Raw genomic sequence first — 24,526 nt, 5'->3', positions numbered from 1 at the left:
ATTCGCGATAATGTTTTGATTTGTCATGTTTATGTTGCTGTGTTTAGTTATACGGAATGGATCTGTGTACTGTAGTAGATATATGCAGCCAGCAGCCGGTTGGTTTAGGGATTTTTTGGCATCTCCATGTGGTCCTGTTCGGTTATGCAACTTGACTTCTCTAAAATGTAAGGTAATTTCATGAAGTGTGCGATTAATCGCAATTAATCACAGAAAAAGGGTGTGATTAATCTGATTAAAAATTTAAATTTTAAATAAATGCTGTTCCCTTGAACTTTCTATTTATTAAAGAATCCTGAAAAAATGTATCACTCTTTCCACAAAAAATATTAAGCAGCACACCTGCTTTAAACATTGATGATAATAATTTAAAAAAAATGTTTATTGAGCAGCAAATCAGCATGTTAGAGTGATTTCTGAAGGATCATGTGACACTGAAGACTGGAGATGATGCTGAACATTTAGCTTTGCCATCACAGGAATTACATTTTAAAATATTTTTTCAAAAGTTATTTTAAATTGTAATATTTCACAATATTACTGTTTTTACTGTATTTTTGATCAAATGAATGCAGCTTTGATGAGCATGTATTTTCACTGTATATTCCCTTATATTACAGTAGATGTTATTACAGTTAACGATCGCATACCCAAACACTCTCACATATTAAGACTCTCTTACACGTCAAGATCAGAAATATTCATTAAAATAGTATTTTAAAATATCACTAATATTACGTATAGTCTGCAGCCCCAGATTAATCATCAAGTGGTGATCCAACATGATCCCAAAATTGTTATTTGTATGTCGATGTCTTTTATAATCAAAAAATTCAATTTTAATTAATATTACCAATAACTACATAGGCTCATTATTAACTTAATATGACAATTTAAAGAAAAAAGTGCCAATTTTGTAAAAACAGAAGTTGTTGAAAACAAGAGACTCATGTGGATGTAACTTCTTCTTTTTTAGTTTTTTCATTATATTTACCTTAAAAATTATATATTTATATTAACATTTTTGCACTTAGCACTGTATTTTGAATCTGAATAGACCTGCGACCCAGCAATTGAGAAGCACTGATCTATGGTCGTGTGTAAGACGGAGTCGTGTGTTAATATCAATGTGTTTCTGGTCAGGTGGGTGATGTGGTTGAAGTGGTGGAGGACGAGACCTTTCCCTGTGACCTGATTCTGTTGCAGTCCAGTCGAGAAGACGGCACTTGTTTTGTCACCACAGCCAGCTTGGATGGAGAATCCAACCACAAAGTGAGCTTATGCACCTCTCACTCAATCTTATATAATTTCTGCTGTCTTTCTGTTTGTAACCACAAATATAATGTTCTTGATATAATATAGATGTTATACTATCATCTTTGCTTTCCTTGCACTTTTAAATAAGAATCATCTGGTGTGATTTCTGTTCAAGTATAAACAGAATATGAGATATGGATTCATATATCATTCTTTTACTCTCCTTTAGCCAAACTCTTTAAATAGGTGGCCCAGATCTTGTCATAATCATCCTTCTGTTCCTCATCTTTCTCCCACTTCCACCCATCTGTATTTGTGTGTACAACATGACCTGGAATACTAATTTGCCTGTCTTTCCTGCAGACACACTACACGGTGCCAGACACTGAGAAGGACCTGCAGGCTCTTACTGCCACCATTGAGTGTGAACAACCCCAGCCTGACCTCTACAAGTACAAACTCCTCTAACACAAACACACACTTATCCGAAATCCCTTTCGCTGCCTCATGATGAAACGAGAGGCACTGCGATCGTTCTTGAATATGTTGAGTCCAGTTTCAGCTCCGTTGATCTCGTCTCTGTAGGTTGTTTGATTTCGGATCAGCAGCCTAATGGTAGGGCTGTTGCGGTGAGGGAATTTCCCTTGTGGCAATTTTGGGTGGCTCAATAGCGCGTTATCAAGAGACTTTCTATTGATATTTCCACCTGCGCGCATTCTAGACGGACTGTCAGTCAGTGCAGTTACAATGTTGCGCCACAAGGTGGTGGAAAGGGACTGTCATTCAATTACACGTTCAAAAACGCTGATTCATTCATTCAAAGAGACGTAATGAAACACGCTGTTGAAATCATTTTACAGACGCAAGTAATCGCACGCGCTCATTCGATCTTTCTCTCATTCACTGTCTGTTTAGGCTTGTTAAGTGCAAATCTACGGAGCCTCTGTACAAATCAGCATGGTACACATTATGTTATCATTACTAACTTGTTTAATATTCAGTCCACATGCATGAAGTGTAAAACGAGAAGGGCATAACCTTACGAAAAAAGAAAACACGCAAAAATCGCGGTTGCTGCGGTTCTTGCATTCCTCTGCGGTTTGCTCGTTAATAGCGCGGTATTGCGATATTGAGGTTATCGCGACAGCCCTAGCTAATGGTGTGATTCCATGGAAAAGTCAGACACAATCTGCCTTTTCTGTTGTAGTATAAGAACAAACAGACCTTGAAACAAACACAATTTGCAAGTTTAGAGAGAGATGGACTCCAACTGTAATAGCCGTTTAACTCACCAGCGCCCCCTATTGCTAAGCACATCTCGTTAAAGCCTCTTTAGGCAGAAGAACATTTGCATTTCTGATTTCTAGAGCACCAGATGTTGCCTGCTATAATTCAGTCTATAAAAAAGAAAAAGCTTCAAAGGGCTTTTGCCAATATGCCAGACTGTTGGGTCATCACCAATGAGCATCTTCCTTGTAATTGGTTCATTTCGTACAAGGCTCATTTACATAGAGTACTGTACTGGAATACAGATATTATCATCAAGCCTCTTTAATGGGGAAGGAGTCTCTATAAAATGAATGAAACACTAATGCATGTGCATCAGTTCGTTGCCTCTGCTGAATGTTTTCAGGTTGACCTCATCAAGTACTCTGATTACATTCATGGGACGTCTGTGCATTCATTCGACCTTTTTTTCCGTATGGGTTTGTGGTTGAGAAAACATATATGAGCGTGTACATGCTTGACTGGGGCTTGTTTGCTCTATTGCAGGTTTGTGGGTCGAATGCACATTTACAAGCTGGAGCAGGAGCCAGCAGTAAGGTGAGACCGTCTTTGGTCCATTCCCATGGGCCCACTATATCCCACGGTACCTCCTAGTCACTTCAGCTCTGTCTTTTCCCATTGCATTAGCCTCTGATCATTATTCCATCGACCCGTAATGCCATAGCAGCATTAAAGTAAAGCCGGCCTGGCAGCTTCTCAAGCCCTGCACACTCTTCCATTTGTCACTGGGCTGTTTGAAATGTTTTTTCTGAGGTTCTACACCGTGTCCTTCACGAGAGCGGGCCAGGCCAAACCGGCCTACATATTCCCAGCAATGCTGCTCATTAGGAGCCACTTTAATGTGGGTTTGGATGCCAGGATGTGTCTTTATTGACATAATTGTTTGTTTTTATGGTTTAATGTAGATCTTTAGGCCCAGAGAACCTTCTTCTAAAAGGTGCTACATTGAAAAACACCAAGAAGATTTATGGTAGGCCGTGACACCTTTTAATTAGAGGAAGTTTTTGATGGCGAGGAATTATATTCACCTGAATCACTCTAAATTGCTTTTCCTTTTAAAGGTGTCGCAGTATACACAGGCATGGAGACGAAGATGGCACTCAACTACCAGGGCAAATCTCAGAAACGATCAGCTGTTGAAAAGTAAGCCAGTGACGAGAGCCGCAATATACCCTAGTGTGCAATCAGGTTGAAATATTGATTTTTGGATTAGTAGCAACGTTCATTTGAACGATCCGATATTGATTGCAAATAACAAGATTGATCTGTTTTTTGGTGGATGTAAAATTATTGTATCTCCACATTAATATTCCTGAATTAATATCAAATCGAATAAATCAAGATGTTATTAATCACAATTCAATTAAATGATTAATGTCTACCAAAGTTCATATAACTAATATATAATAATCTATAATAATTATCTTTATGTGGAGGTATTATTTATTTATTTATTTATTTATCCCCTATAATAATATTGACAAACTATACATAATACAAAAAAAATTAAATAGTAAAATAATTATTAAAATAAAAATAAAGTGTAACAATAATAATAATAAGTGAATCATATAAACTTTAGTGTTGTTGTGTACTTAAAGTTTTCTTATTTTGGTGTGTTTATATGGTTTTATATGTACTTAACATGATTAAGTGTATATGATCACGTGTATGTTTTCTCTCCTTTGCAGATCCATCAATGCCTTTCTGTTGGTGTATCTATGTATCCTCATCAGTAAAGCTGTTGTGTGTACTACACTAAAGTATGTATGGCAGAGCAAAGAAGGTCAGGATGAGCCCTGGTACAACCAGAAAACCCAGAAGGAGAAAGACTCTAATATGGTGAGTAGTCTGTGGATTTCACATCTGACCGATTCAAACATGATTACATGAATCAATTAGCAACTCCCTCTATATCATCAGTCATTCTTAATGCAATTAATATAAATTATGAGTTAATCTGGTCTCCGGTGGCTGTGGTCAGCTCTTACACAGATCACACTTAATAAATCATAATTAGGGATTAGGTTTATGCTTAACCTCTGTTTCTTTGCTGTTGCAGCCATGATATTGTGTCTTTGAAGAGACTGAATGCAGGTGTTCTGTCTTTGTTTCAGTATTTGAAGATGTTTACAGACTTCCTCTCCTTCATGGTCCTCTTCAACTTTATAATCCCCGTGTCCATGTATGTAACTGTGGAGATGCAGAAATTCCTGGGCTCTTTCTTTATCACTTGGGATAAAGACTTCTTTGACCCGGAGATCCAAGAAGGCGCGCTTGTCAACACTTCAGACCTCAATGAGGAACTTGGCCAGGTTAGACACTTTTGGCGCTTCTCCACTGCGTGGTACGACTAGGCCCGGCACGACTCGGCTCGGCTCGCTTTACTTTGGCTTGGTTTGCTTTTCCACTGCAGTTTAGTACCGTTTCAAAAGTGGGTGGGATTATAGACTTATCGTTATAGTTGCGCCGCCTCTACTGCTGTGACATTATCGTAAACGCGACACAAACAAACGAAGCTCTCACTCAACACAAGAGCTCTTGCTGGATCTGCTCCTCGGCTACCAACGAGAGGAACGTCTGCACCTCATCTACTGACCACTATACAGCCATTTCTTTTTTCAAGAATGCATGCAACGGTCGTTTAAAAAAGTTGTGCGAACAAATAATACTGTGGTGGCTGTTGCTGACTATTTTTTTTTCTAGCGGGTTTGGTGTCTCGTGTCGCAAATCCAATGACGCTGGTAGTGACGATTCTCTGACCAATTAGTGATCTGCAGCGTTTACAAGTCACATTTTAGTATCAGTACGGCTCGCTTGGAACCTCAACCGAGGTGGTACTAAAAAAGTACCAGGTACTAGGGTACTGTACACAATGGAAAACCCCCAAAAAGTGAGCTGTACTGAGCCGTAACGAGCCGTATCATGCAGTGGAAAAGAGCCATTTGTTCAAACCTCAGCTCAAATATGACTCTTTAGCTGTTTGTATTCATATGTAGAATAAAATGTGTTTCATTCCGAATGGTCAAATGATTTCAGAAGTCAACCATGACATGAACATAAGCTGAGCTGTCCCTGGCTCTTCCATGGGCAGTGAGGTCATAGATCACCCTTGGCTGGTTATGCAGATGATTACTCTAAATTACAGGCCATGCTTCGTTAAACTGATTTATGCAAGCTAACTGGTTTTGTCGCAAATTAATAGTCCGTCCTTATCGTCGGACTCTGTTAATTTGGGAACGTGCTTTATTACCTGGGATTATAGTCGTTAAGGTCAACATTTGTCTGCGCCCTGCAGGTGGAATATGTGTTTACAGACAAGACTGGCACGCTGACCCAGAACAACATGGAGTTCATCGAATGCTGTATAGATGGCTTCCAGTACAGATACAGAGACACCCAGAGCGAGCTGGACGGTTTCACTGTGACGGACGGGCCTGTGAATAAACTGCAGCAGAAGGCTGGATGGGTGAGTTACACTCATTCTGAGACCCCTAGGACCTCAGATGGGATTGATTTTACATTTACGGATTGTGTTGTTGGATGTGTACACCTCAATATGTAAACTGACTGCAGACCTCTTGAATTATAAATCCTCTGAGGCTGCGATGTAAACACAAAGGCAGTAAACTTCTAATGTTTGTGTTGGCAGGCTATGAAAGACTAAAGTTATGGGTATTAACTCCTTTTTTTTAACACAGTCATATTCATCATAAACGGGCAGTCCTTTGAGAGCACTTCTTTTGTGAGGGCCCTTGTCACTGTGTAGTGCACATTATCTGTATACTAGGGTTGTCATAATACCAAAATGTTAGTAATCAATACTAATACCAGCGAAATTTCACTGATATCTACCAGATTTGATAAACAAATATGGTATTGTACTAACTACCTTTATATAAAAAAGATATTATATTATAAATATATACCGTAATTATATTATAATAAATGATATAATGTTATTACATTATAAATATTAACAAATTGAATTAAAACAATGGTGTAATCTTCAAGTATTTCTCAATTGAGCTTCATTTAAAGTTACATTTTTTATTTTTTTTATTTTTAAATTGTATTTATTTTTTATACTATTATAGTCTTTATTAAAATTTTGAATAAGTTTTTATTATATTTAAGTTGTCATTTCAATTTTAAAGTGAGCAATTTTGTTGTTTTTGTCATTTTCATTTTATATTTATATTTATTATTTATTTTTTGTTATTTTAGTTTTAGTAATTTAAGTATTTCATCCTAAAAAAAATTTGAAATTTAAGTTGCAAAACATTTCTAATTTTCATTTAGTTTAATAGTTTTCATCTAATATTTTTATTTTATTTTATTTCATTTTTTTTTTTTCGATAAACAACAGTCATTCTCACAAATATGGATGTGTGCATACTAGCATGTGTCATTTTGTATGCCTCTTTATTTCTATCTATCAGGAGAAAGAGGAGTTGTTCCTGCGGGCCTTGTGTCTGTGTCACACGGTGCAGGTGAAGGAGGCTGGATCGGAAGTACTCGCGGACCAAGTTGATGGGATTGATGGGTTGCTGCTGCCCCAGCCGGAGGAGGAAAGAGGCTTCATCGCATCCTCTCCTGATGAGATCGCACTGGTGAAAGGAGCCATGAAGTAAGATAATGATATGTTTCTTTTTTTGGTCTGATAATAACCCTTGCTGTCACTTACTGGCATAACTTCTCTCCTGTTCAGATACGGCTTCACCTTCCTTGGTCTGGAGAGCAAGAGCATGAAGATAAAGAACAGGCAAAATGATATAGAGGAGTGAGTTATGACCCTTGAAATTAGAGACTTGTTGAACAGTGATATTGCTAATATGCTGCATTATTACTTGCACCCCTAGATGCTTTTAAGTTATATAAAATTAGTTGTATGGCAGTTAAGGTTATACATAAGATTTATCTAACTTTTCAGGTACAAGCTGCTCCATGTCCTAAACTTTGACCCAGTTAGGCGGAGAATGAGCGTCATTGTGCAGACCAAATCAGGTGAGCTGGAGATCATTAGTGGTGCTTGCTATGGCTTTTGCTATTGCTCATACTTAGGGTTATAGATTTGAATATACAAATAACACGTGCATCATTTCTCCTGGTGACATGAATCACAACACAAACCATGTGAGGAGGGATGACCTTTTTAGCATGAGACCTGGTGGATAAAGTGATGAAAATGTCATAGGTTTGCATTGAAGCAGGGACCCAAGTACAGATTCGATTTTTTTTAAATTCTTATTTGAATTTATTTCATTTTGACACAATAATATTTTGTATTTTTGTTTTTGGTCATGTCTCTTGGTTAAAATGCTACATGTTTTTCACTTCAGAATGAATGGTTGCCAAGTAAAAAATTGAATAATTTATACTAACAGTCAGTAACCACTGAGAACACAGCAGCCACTTAGCAACCCGCCTGAGCATCTTTGCATTGAGGTTGTGTGTTCTGCAGATGATGACTCTGAATGTCTCTCACCTCCACTACTGTTTATGTAGGGGAGACGTTGCTTTTCTGTAAGGGAGCTGATTCTTCCATCTTCCCAAGAGTCAGACCAGAGGAGGTGGACAGGATTCGCATGCATGTTGAGCGAAATGCAACGGTACTACAATAGATTTCAGCATGATAAGGTCTTGCAGCGTTTCAAAGGATGATATGACCATTTTGACTTCTAGACTGGAATAAAGCATAAACCTCATTCATTATATCTCTGTGTTGAGAGGAGATGTCCTGTAGAGACATTAAATATTGAAAAGGTCAGTAAATTCTGGCCTAATCGCATGTTTCCGCTCACCAGGAGGGTTACCGTACACTGTGTGTGGCCTATAAGCAGCTGAGTGCTGAGGAATATGCTATGGCAGACACTGGGCTGAGGGAGGCTAGACTGGCTCTCCAGGATAGAGAGGAGAAACTCATGGCTATGTATAACCAGGTGGAGACGGGCATGAGTTTGATTGGAGCGACCGCTGTGGAGGACCGGTTGGTAACCCAAATTGGCATTTACGCCATGTTGTTTTCTCAGAGGAATATTCTGAATAACTTAACATCGTGTGTACCAGACTTCAGGAGGAGGCAGCAGAGACAATGGAGGCCTTACAGGGCGCTGGGATGAAGGTTTGGGTGCTGACGGGGGACAAAATGGAGACGGCCAAGTCTACCTGCTATGCCTGTCGTCTGTTCCAGCGGGGTACAGAGCTACTGGAACTGACTGTGCGGACACTGGAGGATGCGAGGTTAAAGCGTGATGAGAAACTTTATGAGTTGCTACAGGAGTACCATAGAAAAGCAGTGCAGGACGCCCCGCCTGTCAAAGCTGGGGTCACCAGGTCAGACCCTTGACCTACTGGCTTTGTAGTAAATGTTTGGAACAGTTTAGAAATATAATAAGACTACACAGACTTCTTCTTCTTCTTCCTCTTCATTTATCAGTATTAGCTGAAATTAAATATTTGTCAATATTGAATTTTTAATTGTTTATGCTTATTTCCCCTTTTTTACATTTTAAATTAACTTTGCATCACCTAACGTTCTAAGTTAATCTTAAAAAACAAATGTAATAACTAATTAAATAATTAATACTTTAATTACTATTTATTGTAATCTTTAGCAAATCTTTTGATCTCAAAATCAATATCAATTTTTATACTTTAAATTATATTTTTTAATTGTTATTTTTATACTCCTATATAAAAGTCATGTATTAATTTACTTGTAGATTTTAATTTTTAGTGTTTTATTTTTCATTTATTTAGGCAAAATTGTATAGTTTTAATATCAACCATTTATCAGTTATCGGTTGTAACATGAAAATAAGTGTCGGTTTATCGTATTGGCCAGAATTGTAATATCGGTACATCTCGGGTACAGTTGTGCAGTATATTTAATGACCTCTAATTTAGTGTCATTTATGTCCTACAGGAGCTGGTCTACTGCAAATCAGGATTACGGCTTCATCATAGATGGGGCGACGTTGTCATTAGTGATGAACCCACTGCGTGATGCGGATGCCAGTCAGTACAAGAGCCTCTTTCTGCAGATCTGCCAGAACTGCACTGCTGTGCTCTGCTGCCGCATGGCCCCCCTGCAGAAAGCTCAGGTCACGCCTGCAGACCGGCACTTTGGCGGCTCTTTATGGTGCCTATAATAACATGCACTTATACTTTATCAGTTAGTTGGCTAAAATTCTCTTTTATCCAATTTAGATAGTGAAGATGGTGAAGAACTCCAAAGGTTCCCCAATCACTCTCTCTATTGGCGACGGGGCAAATGATGTTAGCATGATCCTTGAGGCACACGTGGGCATTGGTAAAACCTCGTCATATATCATGTACACTACTATTAAAACTATTACTATTATTACTATTAAAGTTTGTGGTCAAGATTTTTTTAATGAAATTGATACTTTTATTCAGCAAGGACACATTAAATTGATCAAAAGTAATAGTAAAGACATTTATAATATTACAAAAAATGTCAAATAAATGCTGTTCTTTTGAAATTTCTGTATATCTAATAATCATAATAATGATGCTGAACATTCAGCTTTGCATCACAGGAATAAATTACATTTTAAAATATATTAAAATAGAAAACAGTTGTTTAAAATTGTAATATTTCACAATATTACTGTTTTTACTCTATTTTTGATGATTAAGGTGAACATATCTTGCTCAGCATTTTTTCCACGATGGAGTGTTGACGTTGGTATTGTGTGTTCAGGTATTAAAGGTAAGGAGGGCCGTCAAGCTGTGAGGAACAGTGACTACGCCATTCCTAAACTCAAGCACTTAAAGAAGCTTTTGCTAGCTCATGGGCATCTCTACTATGTGCGCATTGCGCATCTCGTCCAGTACTTCTTTTATAAGGTATGTTAGGCATTCAGTGGACCGTGTTTCAGTCTGTAAATATAAATGTAGTTGTTTTAGTAAATCCTTTTGAAGTTTTAGACGTTTTCTTATCCTCTCCTGCAGAATCTTTGCTTCATCTTACCGCAGTTCCTGTACCAGTTTTTCTGTGGATACTCTCAGCAGGTACAGTATGTACAAATAAAGGGCCTTTTAGAAGACTACGTCCCAGCAGGTCCCTCTCCTCTGCTCTTTCCTTTGAAATTTTCCTCTGAATTTCTCTCTCTCTCTGCCCTTCTTTCATCTGAGATATATATATAACAAGCACAAACTAATACAAAAATTAAATTAGTCAGAGCTATGGTGTAGTGGTTAGTGTGTGCACAGATTTTGCCCTGGTGCTCAACAAACTCAAGATAGGGGTTCAAATCTGGCTTGCGTTGTGTCCAGTCTCTTTCTTTCTTCTCTAGTAGAGTCCTGTCACTTCTGCTTTTGCTATCTGAAAAAAAATATATATATAAAAAAAGGATTAAAAATCACTGTGAGTCTCACAAAGTCTCTGTGATTCCCTGTAATTGGGTCTCGACTTCACATTTTCCAGCATGTGTTTTGTGTATATATATCAAGCAAGTGTCCATTGCATGTGGCCACACAGTCAAGAGTTTCCCTCTCTATGTTGTGTGCATTTGTGTGATCTCCTTAACATGGTATTAACCTCCCCGGTGCCCCGTCCTTCCCCTCGTTCCCCTTCCCAGCCCCTGTACGACGCAGCCTATCTGACGATGTACAACATCTGCTTCACCTCCATGCCCATTCTGGCCTACAGCCTGCTGGAACAGCACATATCCATGGAGATTCTGCTGGACAACGCCGCCCTCTACAGGTACCAGTCTGCACTGCAGCTCTTCTGCTTATTTAACTTGTACAGTCCTGTTTCTGAAGCAACAGCGTTTGTTCTTTGTGTTTGCCACCATGCTGAGTTCAGTGTCTGCCTGGCTGGTTATCATCATCCTCATCCTCCTCAGTCTGCTGCCAGAGATCCTTTTGGTGGTCCTTCGCAAGCCCAGAGGCCCCCATTCACGACAGGTATACTTCTCCCTCCCTTTTCCTCTGCTCTCTTTGAATTCTTCCTTTCTACCATATCCATCCTATTTTCTGATATTCTCCCTGATTTACCTACTCTTCTGTTCTTCTTTCATCTTACACCATGTCCTAACCAGGTGTGACGTGACGCAGTCACAGCCAATTACAAGATATTTGAAGTTGTACAGTTATGTGAAGCAGGAAATGTCTGGAAAATGTCTCTTAGTGGCTGGTTTGCACTAAAACTGTGATTTACGTGAAAGAGCGAAAGCTTTTATCACTTGTTGCTTTATCACGTCACACATGGTTGGGACACAGAGTCACATTTTCTTTGAACCCAGCATTAACTCCCTGCCTTTGGTATATCCATATTTGCTCTTTTTTTTTTTTTTACCTTTTAAGACCTTAACATTTTTTTTTTCTTATACTCTGTCACTTCTCCAGCATCTATTTTCTTTACTTCCCCCTGACTGTCATGAATTACTCCATTGACTTTTTTCCTAACAGAAATCTTGCCTTGTTTTAAGGCACTGAATGGTTTGGATTGTTGTGATTGGTCAAACAGACAGGAAGTCAATCAGTCTAATTGTTACGATTACTCTTCTTCGATGTCCTCTCCTTGACCTCTGAAGCTTTTTGTCCTATGTATCGCTCTGATTGAAATGCCCTTTATTCCATTAGTCAAGCACAAATACTTCCATCACCCTCTGCTGCTGTGAGTGGCTACCCAACCAGTTAACATGTAACACAGTTAGAATCAATAAACAATGATTAGACCTTCCATTCATTTGAATTATTCAGAGGAAGTGAGCAAACGCTGTAGGCAGTCTCTGTTAGTGACACTAGTTAAGCAGCCTTTCAGGCCAGAAATGAGCATACAGCGTTAATCTGCCCCCTGCCTCCTCACAGGTAGGTGATGCAGCCCTTCCAAGAATGCCCGCATGCCAATTAAAACCACCAATGGGGAGAAAATGGAATGTATGGTCATGTCTTAATTACTTGATCTAGTAATTATAATATTCCTTCAGTTGTAAACGTTCAAATTAAATGTATAATTTATAGCCTAATGAACTCCATTAGATGGGAAACATGGCCTTTATTGACCAATGTAACTTGTAACATGTAAAATGGTACCTTGTGTGTTGAGGTTATATCACAATTTGTATTACAGGTACCTAAAAAGACTGAACAAAAAAAAAATTTTTAATAATGACTTAACAACAAGCTTGAAAAAAGGCTGAAAGTGAGTGTAGCTCTGTCACTCCTTATTTGCATAAACTCAAGCTCTGCTGAACTTAGTCCTGTTTTCAGCTGTCGTTGAAAATCAGTGAAAATTTAACAACTATATGCTTTAATTTAGAACGTGGTCATAGGTGTGTGTTAATTTTCATTTTACTACAGATACAAGTGCATCTGATTAATTCAGAATTTACGGTCAGTCCTACACTACTGTTCAAAGTTTGGGGTCAATACGTTTTTGTTTTTTTTTCTCCAAAGGAATTAATACTTTTATTCATCAAAATATTAAATGGATCAAATGTAACTGTAAATACATGTAAAATGTTATAACATTTATATTTTAAATAACTGCTGTTCTTAGGACTTTATCTTCATCCAAGAATTTTGAAAAAAATAAAATAATGATGGTTTTCTTAAAAATATTAAGCAACACAACTTTTTCAATATTTATAATAATAATAAGTGTTTCTTGAGCAGCAAATCAGCATATTAGAATGATTTCTGAAGGATCATGTGACACTGAAGACTGGAGTAATGATGCTGAAAATTCAGCGTTGCATCACAGGAATAAATTACATTTTAAAATATATAAAAATAGAATTTTTTTTTAACGTTTCACAGTATTGCTGTTTTTAAAGTGTATTTTTGATCAATGAAATGCATAATTTATTTTTTCAAAAACATAAATCTTACCAGCCCCAAACTTTTCAACATTAGTGTATTGTAGTGTTTTTTTATTTTAATTCCTGATAGTTTAATATTTATTCTGTAGACCATAAATATCTAATGTGATTTGTGTGCCAAGTAATTTCCACTAGAAAAGTTGGTTTGTTTATAACTCAAAGAATTGACTGGGCTAGTCAATCATTCATGCTGGTCAACTTTCTGCTAAATCAAACAACATACTGAGGGTTCTACTTAATATTTACTCTTGTTTCTCTATCTCTACTCCATTAACTTTATTCCCACTTTTTCTTACCCTTGAACTTTCTTTAATTTACCTTTGGTCTCTTGCTCGCCTGTGTGCTGTGCTGTAGATGAAACGACGGCTTCCTTCCTCTGGGACATCCACTATCTTCATGCTGTCGCAGACGGCTAGCACTCACAGCTTTTCCTGGAGTGACTGAGGTCTCTCTGCCTGCTCCTTTTCTGCTTTTTGTCTCACTGTCCCTCCTCCTTTGGGTTGCCTGTCTGTATCTTCAGTTTCCTGCCTGCTGTCTCTCCACCTGTTTGTCTCTGCTCCCTCGTTGTGCCCTGATACAAATGTGTTTGTCACGGGTGCTGGGTTTGGATTGTCAGTCAAAATGTGTACCACAGTGGCTTTTTTTTTTTATTTGGTGTTTGTCTTGAGGTGTTGCGCAAGAATTGTCCCCAAGAGTTGAGCTGTGGTGGTGGGGGTTGGTCCTCAATGTGTGTCTGTAAGGGCTGCAGGGTATGATGGGGATTCCTTCAGCTGCCTGTTCCCGGTGCCTGCTGTCTCTGCATGCCCAGCCAGGAGAACGTGGCACACAAACATACGGGATTTCCTGCATGCATGCTCGGCCCAGCCTACACCGCTCCTCACCCAAACCACTGTGACTTTCTAGGTGCATTAGTGCTGGTCGATTCCGAATGAGATTTTGTGTGTATGTGAGAGAGAGTGTTAGTCTTGTTAGAACTGGCAATTGCAAAAAACAAAGAAAGGGACATTTTTAATTTGGACAATTTTTAGCTTTGATAAATAAATTATGGAATTTAAAAGACAATATAGTAATTATCATATTTTCCTGATTAAACAAATAGTTCATAATGTGATTAATCATTATTATTATTTTTTTTTTTCTTTATAATTTTAAATTAAGCCCCAAATACAGAACTAGGGAATAGCTTTGAGTGTCAAACTCGTAAGTGTACTGGGGCCTCATTTATCAACAGTGCATACGCACAGATGTGTGCGTAATGAGTGCGTAAGAACAGTTTCACGCAAAGTGTGGGATCTACCAACTTGTACTTGTACGTAGAAATGTGTGTAAATATAAGCACACCTCTGAGCATGCTTACGCAGAGAATCTAGTGGTAGAATAGCGACACTACACATAAAAAGCATTTAAGAGTGTCACAGTATGCATTAAGCAATCCACATATGTCCTGTGTTTCCTTTAATTATAAAACACTCAATTTATAATTTGTCTGGTTTTAAACAGACAATTTGCGTAATTGGTGTCAAACTCTGTAAAACACAGCTGTGACAAATGTTTGTCTCAGTGCAATGGCTTATCTTGCGTTATTGGAAGACTTGGCAAACAATGAGTTTTCAAAGACCGCGCTGAGAGTGAGAGCACAGAATGGCTTCTCTGTCAGTACCGCTTTCTTTGCCATGAGTTCGGTGAGGGCTCATACATTCATGTGATTTATAAAGGGAGGTGTTGTCACCATATATGGTTCATTGGAGACGTTTCCGAATGCAAATGACCGTGAACGAGCATGTTACTTACGCACATGTGGGATTTATCAACAATGATTGCTTACTCATGTGCGTAAGAACTGCGTGCGCACGTATGATAAATACGGATTTTCTTGTACTTAGGCACATTCTAAATTTAATTCGTAGGACAAAATATAGAACCTTTTCTACGCACTGTTGATAAATAAGGGCCCTGGTCTTCGTGGGTTTATATTGTTTGAGTGTTAGCTGACTTTTTTGTGTGGTCATATTCAGAATCTAGTACAACTGAGCAGGATCATGTTTGAAAAAATGGCCATTATCATTTCTACCATGAAGGATAATCTATATGGAAATTAAAAACATACATAAACATGTGCCCTCAAATATGAAATCTCATAATTGTAATTGTCCTTCACAGTGTTTTGTGTTCTTTTTGAAGGAGGATGTACTGTATTGCAGTTTTGTGTGTGTGTGTGTGTGTGATCCATCCTGTCCTAAGTGTCTTTCACCCCCACTCCCACCCTTTCAGAAAAAGCAGAGTCAGTCAAATGTTGGGGGCAACCAATCCTCTCAGTCTTCAGCCAGACCCCTGCTCTTGAGAACCTTTTCAGACGAGTCAAATTCTGTCATGTGAACAGGTACAAGACCCCAGACTTTCCAGTCAGAGCCCCAATTGAGTGCCTGACCCTAGTCATCCACAGGGGATTTGCCTCCTAGTCGGTGCAGTTCCTCCTCTAGGGTTCAGTCGGCCCCCTCTGTGGGATGATTTTAATTTCCTCTGAATTCTGCTGTGGAAATTCTCCCTACCTCAGGATGAACTCACATCGGTTGGCTGAAAAGACATTTAGTCTTTGACGTATTTATGAAAAAGTCAGCCTCCCACTTTTTCAGTGGTTGGTGTTGCAGAAATATTTTACTATTGATTTTCTCCATAGAGGTTTAAAATTCTGTGCTTTCACAACATTACAGCTACAACATTTGATTTTAAGCAAAGACATACAAATAGACCGTGTATTTAGTCTTTGCCATTTTTGTATGTTTTTATATCAGAAAACATTACTACTGTTTTTTTTATGCTGCAAAACCCCTACTAGGATTTTAACTAGTGTTAAATAGTTAGGTAGCTAGCTCGCGCTACTTAGCTAGCTTCCACAAGCCTGAAAGAAAAACGGCCCTATTTTTCAATGACACATCTGTCTTGAAAAGTTTAATGTTATGTTTTCTCTATGGAGATTTTTAATGGGATTTTTACTTTGAGAATCCTGCTGTTGCACTATATCAGAAAGGGCCTATACTCAAAAATTTATATATATATATATATATATATATATAATATATATACACACAGTGCTGCTTGAAAGTTTGTGAACCCTTTAGAATTTTCTATATTTTTGCATAAATATGACCCAAAACAATCAGATTTCTGCACAAGTCCTGAAAGTTGACAGAGAACCCAATTAAACAAATGAGACAAAAGTATTTTGTCATTTATATTTATTCAGGAAAATAATCCAAAATTACCTATCTATGAGTGGCAAACATATGTGAATCTCTAGGATTAGCTGTTAATTTTAATGTGAAATTAGAGTCCATCTGTTCAGAGGTGTTTTCAATAGTGGGATGATTATCAGGTGTCAGTGCCTGCCCTGTTTTATTTAGAGAGAAGGGATCTATCAAAATTTGATAATGTTTGTGGAAGTGTGTCATGGTACTTCCAAAGGAGATCTCTGAGGACCTCAGAAAAAGAGTTGCTGTTGCTCGTCAGGCTAGAAAATGTTACAAAGCCATCTCTAAAGTGTTTGGGCTCCACAAATCCACAGTCGGACACATTGTGTACAAATGGAGGAAATTCAAGACCACTGTTACCCTCCCCAGGAGTGGTTGACCAACAGAGATCAACCAACAGAGAACACTCAAGACGTGTAGTAGTCCGCAAGGTTGCAAAGGAACCCAGGGTAACTTCTAAGCAACTAAAGGCCTTTCTCACATTGGCTAATGTTAATGTTCATGAGTCCACCATCAGGAGAACACTGAGCAACCATGGTGTGCATGGCAGAGTTGCAAGGAGAAAGCCAATCCTCTCCAAAGAGAATATTGCTGCCCGTCTGCAGTTTGCTTAAGATCATATGGACAAGCCAGAGTGCTATTGGAGAAATGTTTTGTAGATGGATGAGACCAAAATAGAACTTTTTGGTTTAAATGAGAAGCGTTATGTTTGGAGAAAAGAACGCACTGCATTCCAGCATAAGAACCTTATCCCATCTGTGAAACATGGTGGTGGTAGTATCATGGTTTGGGCCTGTTTTGCTGCATCTGGTCCAGGATGGCTTGCCATCACTGAATCTCAAGAGAAAGTGGGTCATGCAGCAAGACAACGACCCCAAGCACACAAATCGTTTTACCAAAGAATGGTTAAAGAAGAACAAAGTTAATGTTTTGGAATGACTGAGTCAAAGTCTGGACCTTAATCCTGGACCTGAAGCAAGCAGTTCATAGAATGAAACCCACCAACATCACAGAGTTGAAGTGGTTCTGTATTGAGGAATGGGCTAAAATTCCTACAAGATGTTGTGCAGGACTGATCAGCAGTTACAATAAACGTTTAGCTGCAGTTATTGCTGCAAAAAGGAGTCACATCAGATACTGAAAGCAAAGATTCACATACTTTTGCCACTCACAGGAGCATTTTCCCCAATAAATAAATGACAAAGTATATATTTTTGCTTAATTTTTTTACTGGGTTCTCTTTGTCTACTTTCAGGACTTGTGCAAAAATCTGATAATGTTTTGGGTCATATTTACGCAGAAATATAGAAAATTAAGTACTAAAATAATAAACCGCAATGCTGTACTGTTGACTGTAAGGAATGGAAAAACAAAATAATGAATTGGTGAATATTAAATGATCCTTTCAGCCTGCCAAGCGAAGCTCCACCCCTCATTATGCCATGCATGTGCTCCTCAACTAACCTGTGATTGGGTCCTTATTAACTGACTAAACCAGTCCTCTGTCATGTTGTTCTGGTTAATCTCATCCATAGTTTAATTTGTGTGTGAATGACAACATGAGTTTGTGAGTTGGTTGAAACCGCGTCACGTTGGTCTCACTGTGTCATTTGTTGTGGTGGGTATTTTGTTTGGTGTGGTAGTTGTTCTGCTTGTAATTTGGAATATTTTTATTTATTTATTTATCTTTATTTTTTGTGACAGTGAAAGTCGTTCAGCTCCTCTAACGGCTGTCTAACCTTTGTATGACAATATTTCGGCTCCAGTGATTGTTCCCCTGCATTAATGCTTTGCATTCTGCATGCTGCTATGCTAGTTTTGCATGTGTAGCTGTTCCTAAAGCTTTTGGGGTCAATTTGTGATGGTTGTAATACGTTATTGGTGCGGCTGTAGATAGGAGGTACTCACCAGCATTAAACTTGCTCTTCTGTTCTTCTCAGCTGTCAGAGGATTCCTCGACTGACACATACAGGTAAACTGCTCAATATGATTTAAAGGAATGTTCTGGGTTCAACACATGTTAATCCGTCAACATCTGCATTTACCGACAGATTCACCCATAGGAATTACATCAGTAATGCATAACCAGAAGTACATCAGACATTTAATTGGACAAATTGACCTACATTAAAACACAAATAATCAATTTTGTATGGAAGATTAAAATTATAGACCTCCATTGGTAGTTGCTAATGCTTTTGTAAACGTTTTTATTTTTATTATTATTATTGTTTATATTAAATAGTTTGTTTGTGTTTATACATTTTTATAATTATAAATTGAATTGGTGACACTTTACAATAACTTTTATTAATAAGTAATTAACAAACATTACCTAAAGTTTAACAGATCATTTTTAATGTAAATTAATACGCTTACAAACGTCATTAAACTTTCAGTGCATATAATCATGTACTTCTGCAAATGATTATAACAGCTGTTATACAATTATTAAAAGCTTTTGTTAATGCACAACACTTTTGCTGCTGTTGAGGTGTGATACGGGTAAGGTTAGGGCCAGGTTTGGTGGTATGGGTAGGTTTACGGGTTGGTTAAGGGGTCAATTTGATTACTGTAAGGGAACACGGTTCAATCGTTTATATTACATTGTTTAAATGAACAAGTATTTTCTTGGAAAAACGGATTTGTTTTCTCCTGTTTGATTTGAGGAATATCCTGTTTAATGATATACAGTAGAAACATAATGTAAGTGTCGAGTCAATAAAAACGTTTTGCACCCAAATTATAATGTGTGTTTTTAGCTAATCTTAACTAACCACCTTTAACACAAATGTTGTTACAGTAGCTAAAAGTCAAATTCCCATAAAGGTACTAAATGATTAGTAAACGTTTATAAACATGTAAAAAAATAGCATTAGGTAAAATGAACTGAAGTTTAATGACATTTATAAGCTTTTAATCATTGTATAATTTGTTAAAATCATTTGTAGACTTAAAAAGTGCATGATCATATGAATTGAAAGTTTAATGACATTATTGTTTCTCCTCTATGCCCCGCCTTTCTGAAACGGTCGATTTTTACAAAGCTCATCGGTCTGAAAAGCGAGGTGTGCTCTGATTGGCCAGCTATCCAGTGCGTTATGATTGGCCGAATACCTCAAGCGTGTGACGGAAATGTTACGCCCCTACCATACTGTGATGCCGTGTCCCGGCCGGAGCGAAGAGACAAAAACATTAAAACCCATTATAAACGAGGCATTTGTTGCATCCAGTGTGGTTGACTCTTAACTTTTATAAAGAATATCTCTTTGGGTTTGAGACTTTAGTCTTTGCAACTTCAGGGATCTTATCTATGCACAATCAGCTTGTAACACTCCAAAGAGAAAGGAAAACTTGAAATCGCATCATATGACCCCTTTAAATAATAATCTGTTAATCTTCAGGTAATGTTTAATAAGTTCATTAGTAAACATTAACAGGCACATTATCTCATATTTCTAGCTATGTGATCTGTTAAGCATTATATGTTTGTTAATGATTTATTAATAAAAATTATTATAAAGTGTTGCCATTTGACATTTAAAAAAAAAAAAAAAAATTCTCTTTTAAAGGGGTCATTTATGTCCCCACTGGATGCAACAAATGCCTCGTTTGTAATGGGTTTTCATGTTTTTGTGTCGTTGCTCCGGCCGGGACATGGCATCAACACAGTATGGTGAGGGGCGTAACATTTCCGTCTCACGCTTGAGGTATTTGGCCAATCACAACGCACTGGATAGCTGGCTAATCAGAGCACACCTCGCTTTTCAGACCGATTAGTTTTGTAAAAATCGACGCGTTTCAGAAGGCGGGGCATAGAGGAGAAACAATAATGTACAGTATGTGGAAAATAATGTGTTTTTTTCACTTTAAACCGCATAAACACATTTCATTACACCAAATACACAAAATAATGTTCTTTTTAGCAGCATCATATGACCCCTTTAAATAAAGACTAGTCCAAATTAAAGGATAAGTTCACAGATTTTCAACTAGCTTTGTATTGTTACAATGTCAGTAGTATATGTTAATGAACAATGTGCAATCTTTTTTTCCTTGTTACCAGATATTCCTGTTTATTTGTCAGCAAACGTCTGCCAAATGATTCAAAGTGACACGTTTTTGACAGGTCCAGGGCTTTCATTAAAATTACAGATTGAACTTTTGCATTTTTGTTTTCCCGCCCATGGACATTTGGATCAATAGACGAGTGGTGACAATTATGGGTGTTGAAGTTTTTGGCAAAATGGAACATCACAGCCCTTTTTTTCTGTTTTCTATAGTCATGTAGCACCGTTTTCAGAAAATGTTTTGCCTTTCTGCTGCATAGACATCCAAGTTTTGTTAAAAGCCCATTTTGCCAGTTCATGTCCAGTAATCAACAGCAACTGTGACAATGAATACTTGTTTTAATTCCAGAACATTCCTTAAACCAAGATTCACATCAGCGTTTATTTGGTCTAATAATATGTGCGAATCATTCCTGGCAACCAGATCCTCCTCTGATTAGGATGGTTCTTTGGTGCATATGAGTTTGATTTGGTTTAGGGTTGGTGTTGTGTACAGAATGATCTAGGTTTATGTGTTTGGTTTGGTTATTTTTGATGAATCAATCAATTAAGAGATGCACTTAAAACACTGTTGCTAATCATATCTTTCCTATTCCACTGTTAAATACATTTTTACATGTGTGCTAAAGTGTTTTGTGTGGTGATGTTTTTTTGTGCACCACAGATGGCTGCGGTCACACCTCTCTCCTACAAGCATCTGAAGGAGCGCCACTGTGATGGGCACAGACAGCCTTTGGTTAAGACTACTGATGGGCCCCTCACATCTGCCGGGGTCGCTGCGCTTCCTCTTGCCTGTTTAAATGAATCATGACAATGGAACTTAAACTGCTTTACTGTTACAGCTTATCTTAAAGCCTTCCATCTCAGCACGATTCCACAAAAACTGTTTTCTGCCCTGTCCTACTGCCAAACTCCCATATTCAACCCTACCGGGATGAATGTGTCACTGGCAAAATCGTCAGTAGCGCTCGACTGCTACAGAATGTGCCAACATCCCTGCTCCACCTGGTTCCTCCTTATTGGTTGTCTTTCCTGATCGCCCCAAAAAAAGTCCCATAAATGCCACTTTTCATACTCTCTGATTTTCTTTACTTTGTAGGCAGACAGTTGGCTCCTTTTGTGATCGGTTACCAGCTGTGATCACAATCCCAAATCGTAGATTAGAGTTTTGTGATATGTAGCTGTTCAAGATTCCTAAATGTGAGCTCTCTCTAAGATGCTGCACTGCGGGCCCTGACCCTATGGGTATAAAAGCTGCCTTTCAACAATTTGCTGTTTGTTCGACCACATGGAGTTCTGGGATATCCCACGGAGCCCAACAACTCCATATGTGTCCGTGTGTGTGAGAAATCGAAAATCAATTACAGATTTTCTTCAGATATTTCTTATAATGTACTGTCACAGTCTTTCAATGTTACTCTTTGTTGAAACGGGGATCAGTTTACAGTTGAGTTACAAATTGTACTAGTGAAAAGTGTGGAAAATGTTGCTTGATGCCAAAAAAAAAAGAAGAGAGATTCCATTAAAACGGACGACCGGCTGTCTTCAGTTTTTCCTTGAAGATAGATTATCCATGGTTACGGCACACATTAGGATTGGTTCTCGATGCAGAGTTAATTGCATATTTCAGAGTGAGTCCGAGTTAAGCATCTATTCAATGTTGAGCCATTAATGACACATATATTGAATGTGTCAGCTTTATATACCAGGCCAGTGCTCAAAAACACACTTTCACGTCCACATGCATACATTTCACTTTTGAGGTTACTGATTAAATCACTTATAAGCGGTGGAGCTTAGATTGGTGAAATAAGAGCTTTGGGTCCGATGCATATTGAACTCATGTGTGCCCTCTAGTGGTTTGGAGGGCAATCTTCATTCTACTTTTTTTCACTTCTAAATACATTCCATTTCTACGTGCCATAATTTCAGTCACTTTTTAGATTATAATTGAATTATTTTGTTCTTGACTATGTGATTCTATTTGACATATTTATTGTTCCTTGTAATTATTCTTACAAATGTTGTATTTTTGTCAGAGGTATTTCTTTCTCTTCTTAACTTGTTAATCATTATCAGCTTGTGCCAACTGATTTTTTTATTTTATTTATTTAGTATTATTTTATTTTATTTTTTATTTTTGCCTGTGCAATCCGCTGTTGAACAGATTGGGTTTCTATATACAGACCCTGTAAACCAGCAGCTCTGGTCTATTTCTCTGGTCAGAGATCAGTCCTATAGATCCTTCCTTAATATATGGTGTGAATGCAGCTGAAATCTCTGTGTCCCTTTAATACGAATGATCTATTCCATTCTTCTTTCTGCTTGTAGCCCAAAATGGGCCACTGCCTGGCATGTTCTGTAATCGGGCAAATTTCTTGATTATGTTTCTCCTAAAACAATGCCATAGGAAAGATGCCACATTCCTGCTTCAACTATTTTCAAGTGTGTGTGTGTGTGTGTGTGTGTATTATCCAAGGGAAAGTGGTGTGTGCTAGACCTCTGACTGTGTCATGATGCTAAGCATCTTAAGCTCAGCTCCCAGTCTTGGGCCGGGCTTAATCCAGCTGTATCACAGCCCCGCGTAACCGCCAGGCCTTCTTTTAATTTCTGATTACATCTTGAATTAGCTTCCCAGAGAAAATATATCAGAGCTTTATTTACATTTGCTTTCAGCTAGACGGGTGAGGCCAGTTAGTATGATGTTTCATTGTGAACATTAGCCCAATGTGAGCACGATTTTGTTTTTCTCGATGCATGTGTGACTACTAATGCCACCACTGGACTGAACCCTGGTGAGCACATACACACTCACACCAAGATGAAGACACATCCATGTGTTTGTTCAGCTCAGTTTGGGAGGGGAAAACAGAACTTGCTTGCAATATTTGAAATTTCCAAACAGACCTTTAAATTACTTCAGAGATGCTATTTTCAAAGCTTATAATAATTCTTGGATTCTCATGTTGCCTGAATATATATAAATATTTGATTGTATTTTTAATGAAACTTTTTGAGCCAATTTTTGTAAGAAAAAGAAAACGTCCAAAAAACAAAACAAAAAAAGGCTGAGAAAGGCGGCCTGATTGTGGAGCGTGAGGCAGGGCTGTGGTGTGTTGCTGTGAATTGAATCAGGCGCTAGCACGGTCAGCCCTGCTTCCTCCATCATGTCCCTCAGGCTCCAGATGATCTGAATGTACCTCTCAAGACCAGTCTGTTTCAAAACATTTTCTTTAATAAAAGCTGTTTTGAAAGAAGACATTTGTGTGAAGTTTTATATTTTTTGGTAATTCATGTAGAAATGTTATACATGCACTTTATAGGACTTCAGAGTAACTAAAACAGCATCATAATATTTGTATGTTTAAAAATGAATTTGTGAATGGACAAAATGGTCAAAAAATTTGTTATTTATTATTTTGTGCATGAATTAAGTGTGCATATATATACCTTTATCTTAATAATAAAGATATGCGTTCATACATGTCTACTTAAAATCATGATGTTCATGAATAAAAGTTGAAGTTCATAATAACAAAAACAATACCTGCACTGGTACAATAAAAACTAATATTGTGAAATATTTTTACAGTGTAGAATAACTTTTCTATTTGAATACATTTTAAAATGTAGTTTATTTCTTATGCCAAGCTGAATTTTCAGCATCATTGCTCCAGTCTTCAGTGTCACATGATCCTTCAGAAATCATTCTAATATGCTGATTTGCTTCTCAAGAAGCATTTCTTATTATTATCAATGTTGAAAACAGTTGTGCTGCTTAATATTTTTGTGGAAACCGTGATAC

The 24,526-nt window shown here is 37.8% G+C and overlaps 1 protein-coding gene and 1 long non-coding RNA gene across 3 annotated transcripts in view; both read left to right on the top strand.

Annotated features, from left to right (window-relative positions):
- Positions 1 to 11,338, top strand: part of LOC107752059 (phospholipid-transporting ATPase 11C-like) — a 66,710-nt gene extending 55,372 nt beyond the window's left edge. Inside the window, exons 6-25 of the mRNA XM_016567909.1 lie at positions 1,144 to 1,272; positions 1,621 to 1,709; positions 3,031 to 3,081; positions 3,450 to 3,514; positions 3,606 to 3,687; positions 4,236 to 4,386; positions 4,662 to 4,859; positions 5,843 to 6,013; positions 6,987 to 7,174; positions 7,256 to 7,327; positions 7,478 to 7,551; positions 8,053 to 8,156; positions 8,352 to 8,533; positions 8,614 to 8,880; positions 9,473 to 9,650; positions 9,757 to 9,859; positions 10,274 to 10,419; positions 10,525 to 10,584; positions 11,154 to 11,291; positions 11,327 to 11,338. Coding sequence (XP_016423395.1) covers positions 1,144 to 1,272; positions 1,621 to 1,709; positions 3,031 to 3,081; positions 3,450 to 3,514; positions 3,606 to 3,687; positions 4,236 to 4,386; positions 4,662 to 4,859; positions 5,843 to 6,013; positions 6,987 to 7,174; positions 7,256 to 7,327; positions 7,478 to 7,551; positions 8,053 to 8,156; positions 8,352 to 8,533; positions 8,614 to 8,880; positions 9,473 to 9,650; positions 9,757 to 9,859; positions 10,274 to 10,419; positions 10,525 to 10,584; positions 11,154 to 11,291; positions 11,327 to 11,338 — 2,460 coding nt within the window. The remainder of the gene's footprint in view (positions 1 to 1,143; positions 1,273 to 1,620; positions 1,710 to 3,030; positions 3,082 to 3,449; positions 3,515 to 3,605; positions 3,688 to 4,235; positions 4,387 to 4,661; positions 4,860 to 5,842; positions 6,014 to 6,986; positions 7,175 to 7,255; positions 7,328 to 7,477; positions 7,552 to 8,052; positions 8,157 to 8,351; positions 8,534 to 8,613; positions 8,881 to 9,472; positions 9,651 to 9,756; positions 9,860 to 10,273; positions 10,420 to 10,524; positions 10,585 to 11,153; positions 11,292 to 11,326) is intronic.
- An 8-nt stretch (positions 11,339 to 11,346) lies between these two features.
- Positions 11,347 to 23,976, top strand: LOC107751982 (uncharacterized). Of its 2 annotated transcripts, XR_001641322.1 has the most exons (4): positions 11,347 to 11,484; positions 15,675 to 15,783; positions 18,592 to 18,623; positions 21,386 to 23,976. It is a non-coding gene; the product is annotated as an uncharacterized LOC107751982 (long non-coding RNA). The 2 variants fall into 2 exon arrangements; XR_001641323.1 differs by lacking the exon at positions 15,675 to 15,783.
- Positions 23,977 to 24,526: the final 550 nt, after the last annotated feature.

Source organism: Sinocyclocheilus rhinocerous, unplaced genomic scaffold, assembly GCF_001515625.1.
Source record: "Sinocyclocheilus rhinocerous isolate Xijiao unplaced genomic scaffold, SAMN03320098_v1.1 scaffold662, whole genome shotgun sequence".
Classification (NCBI taxonomy): Eukaryota; Metazoa; Chordata; class Actinopteri; order Cypriniformes; family Cyprinidae; genus Sinocyclocheilus; species Sinocyclocheilus rhinocerous.
Note: the sequence above shows the minus strand (reverse complement) of the source record. Positions and strands in the feature narration are given on the sequence as shown.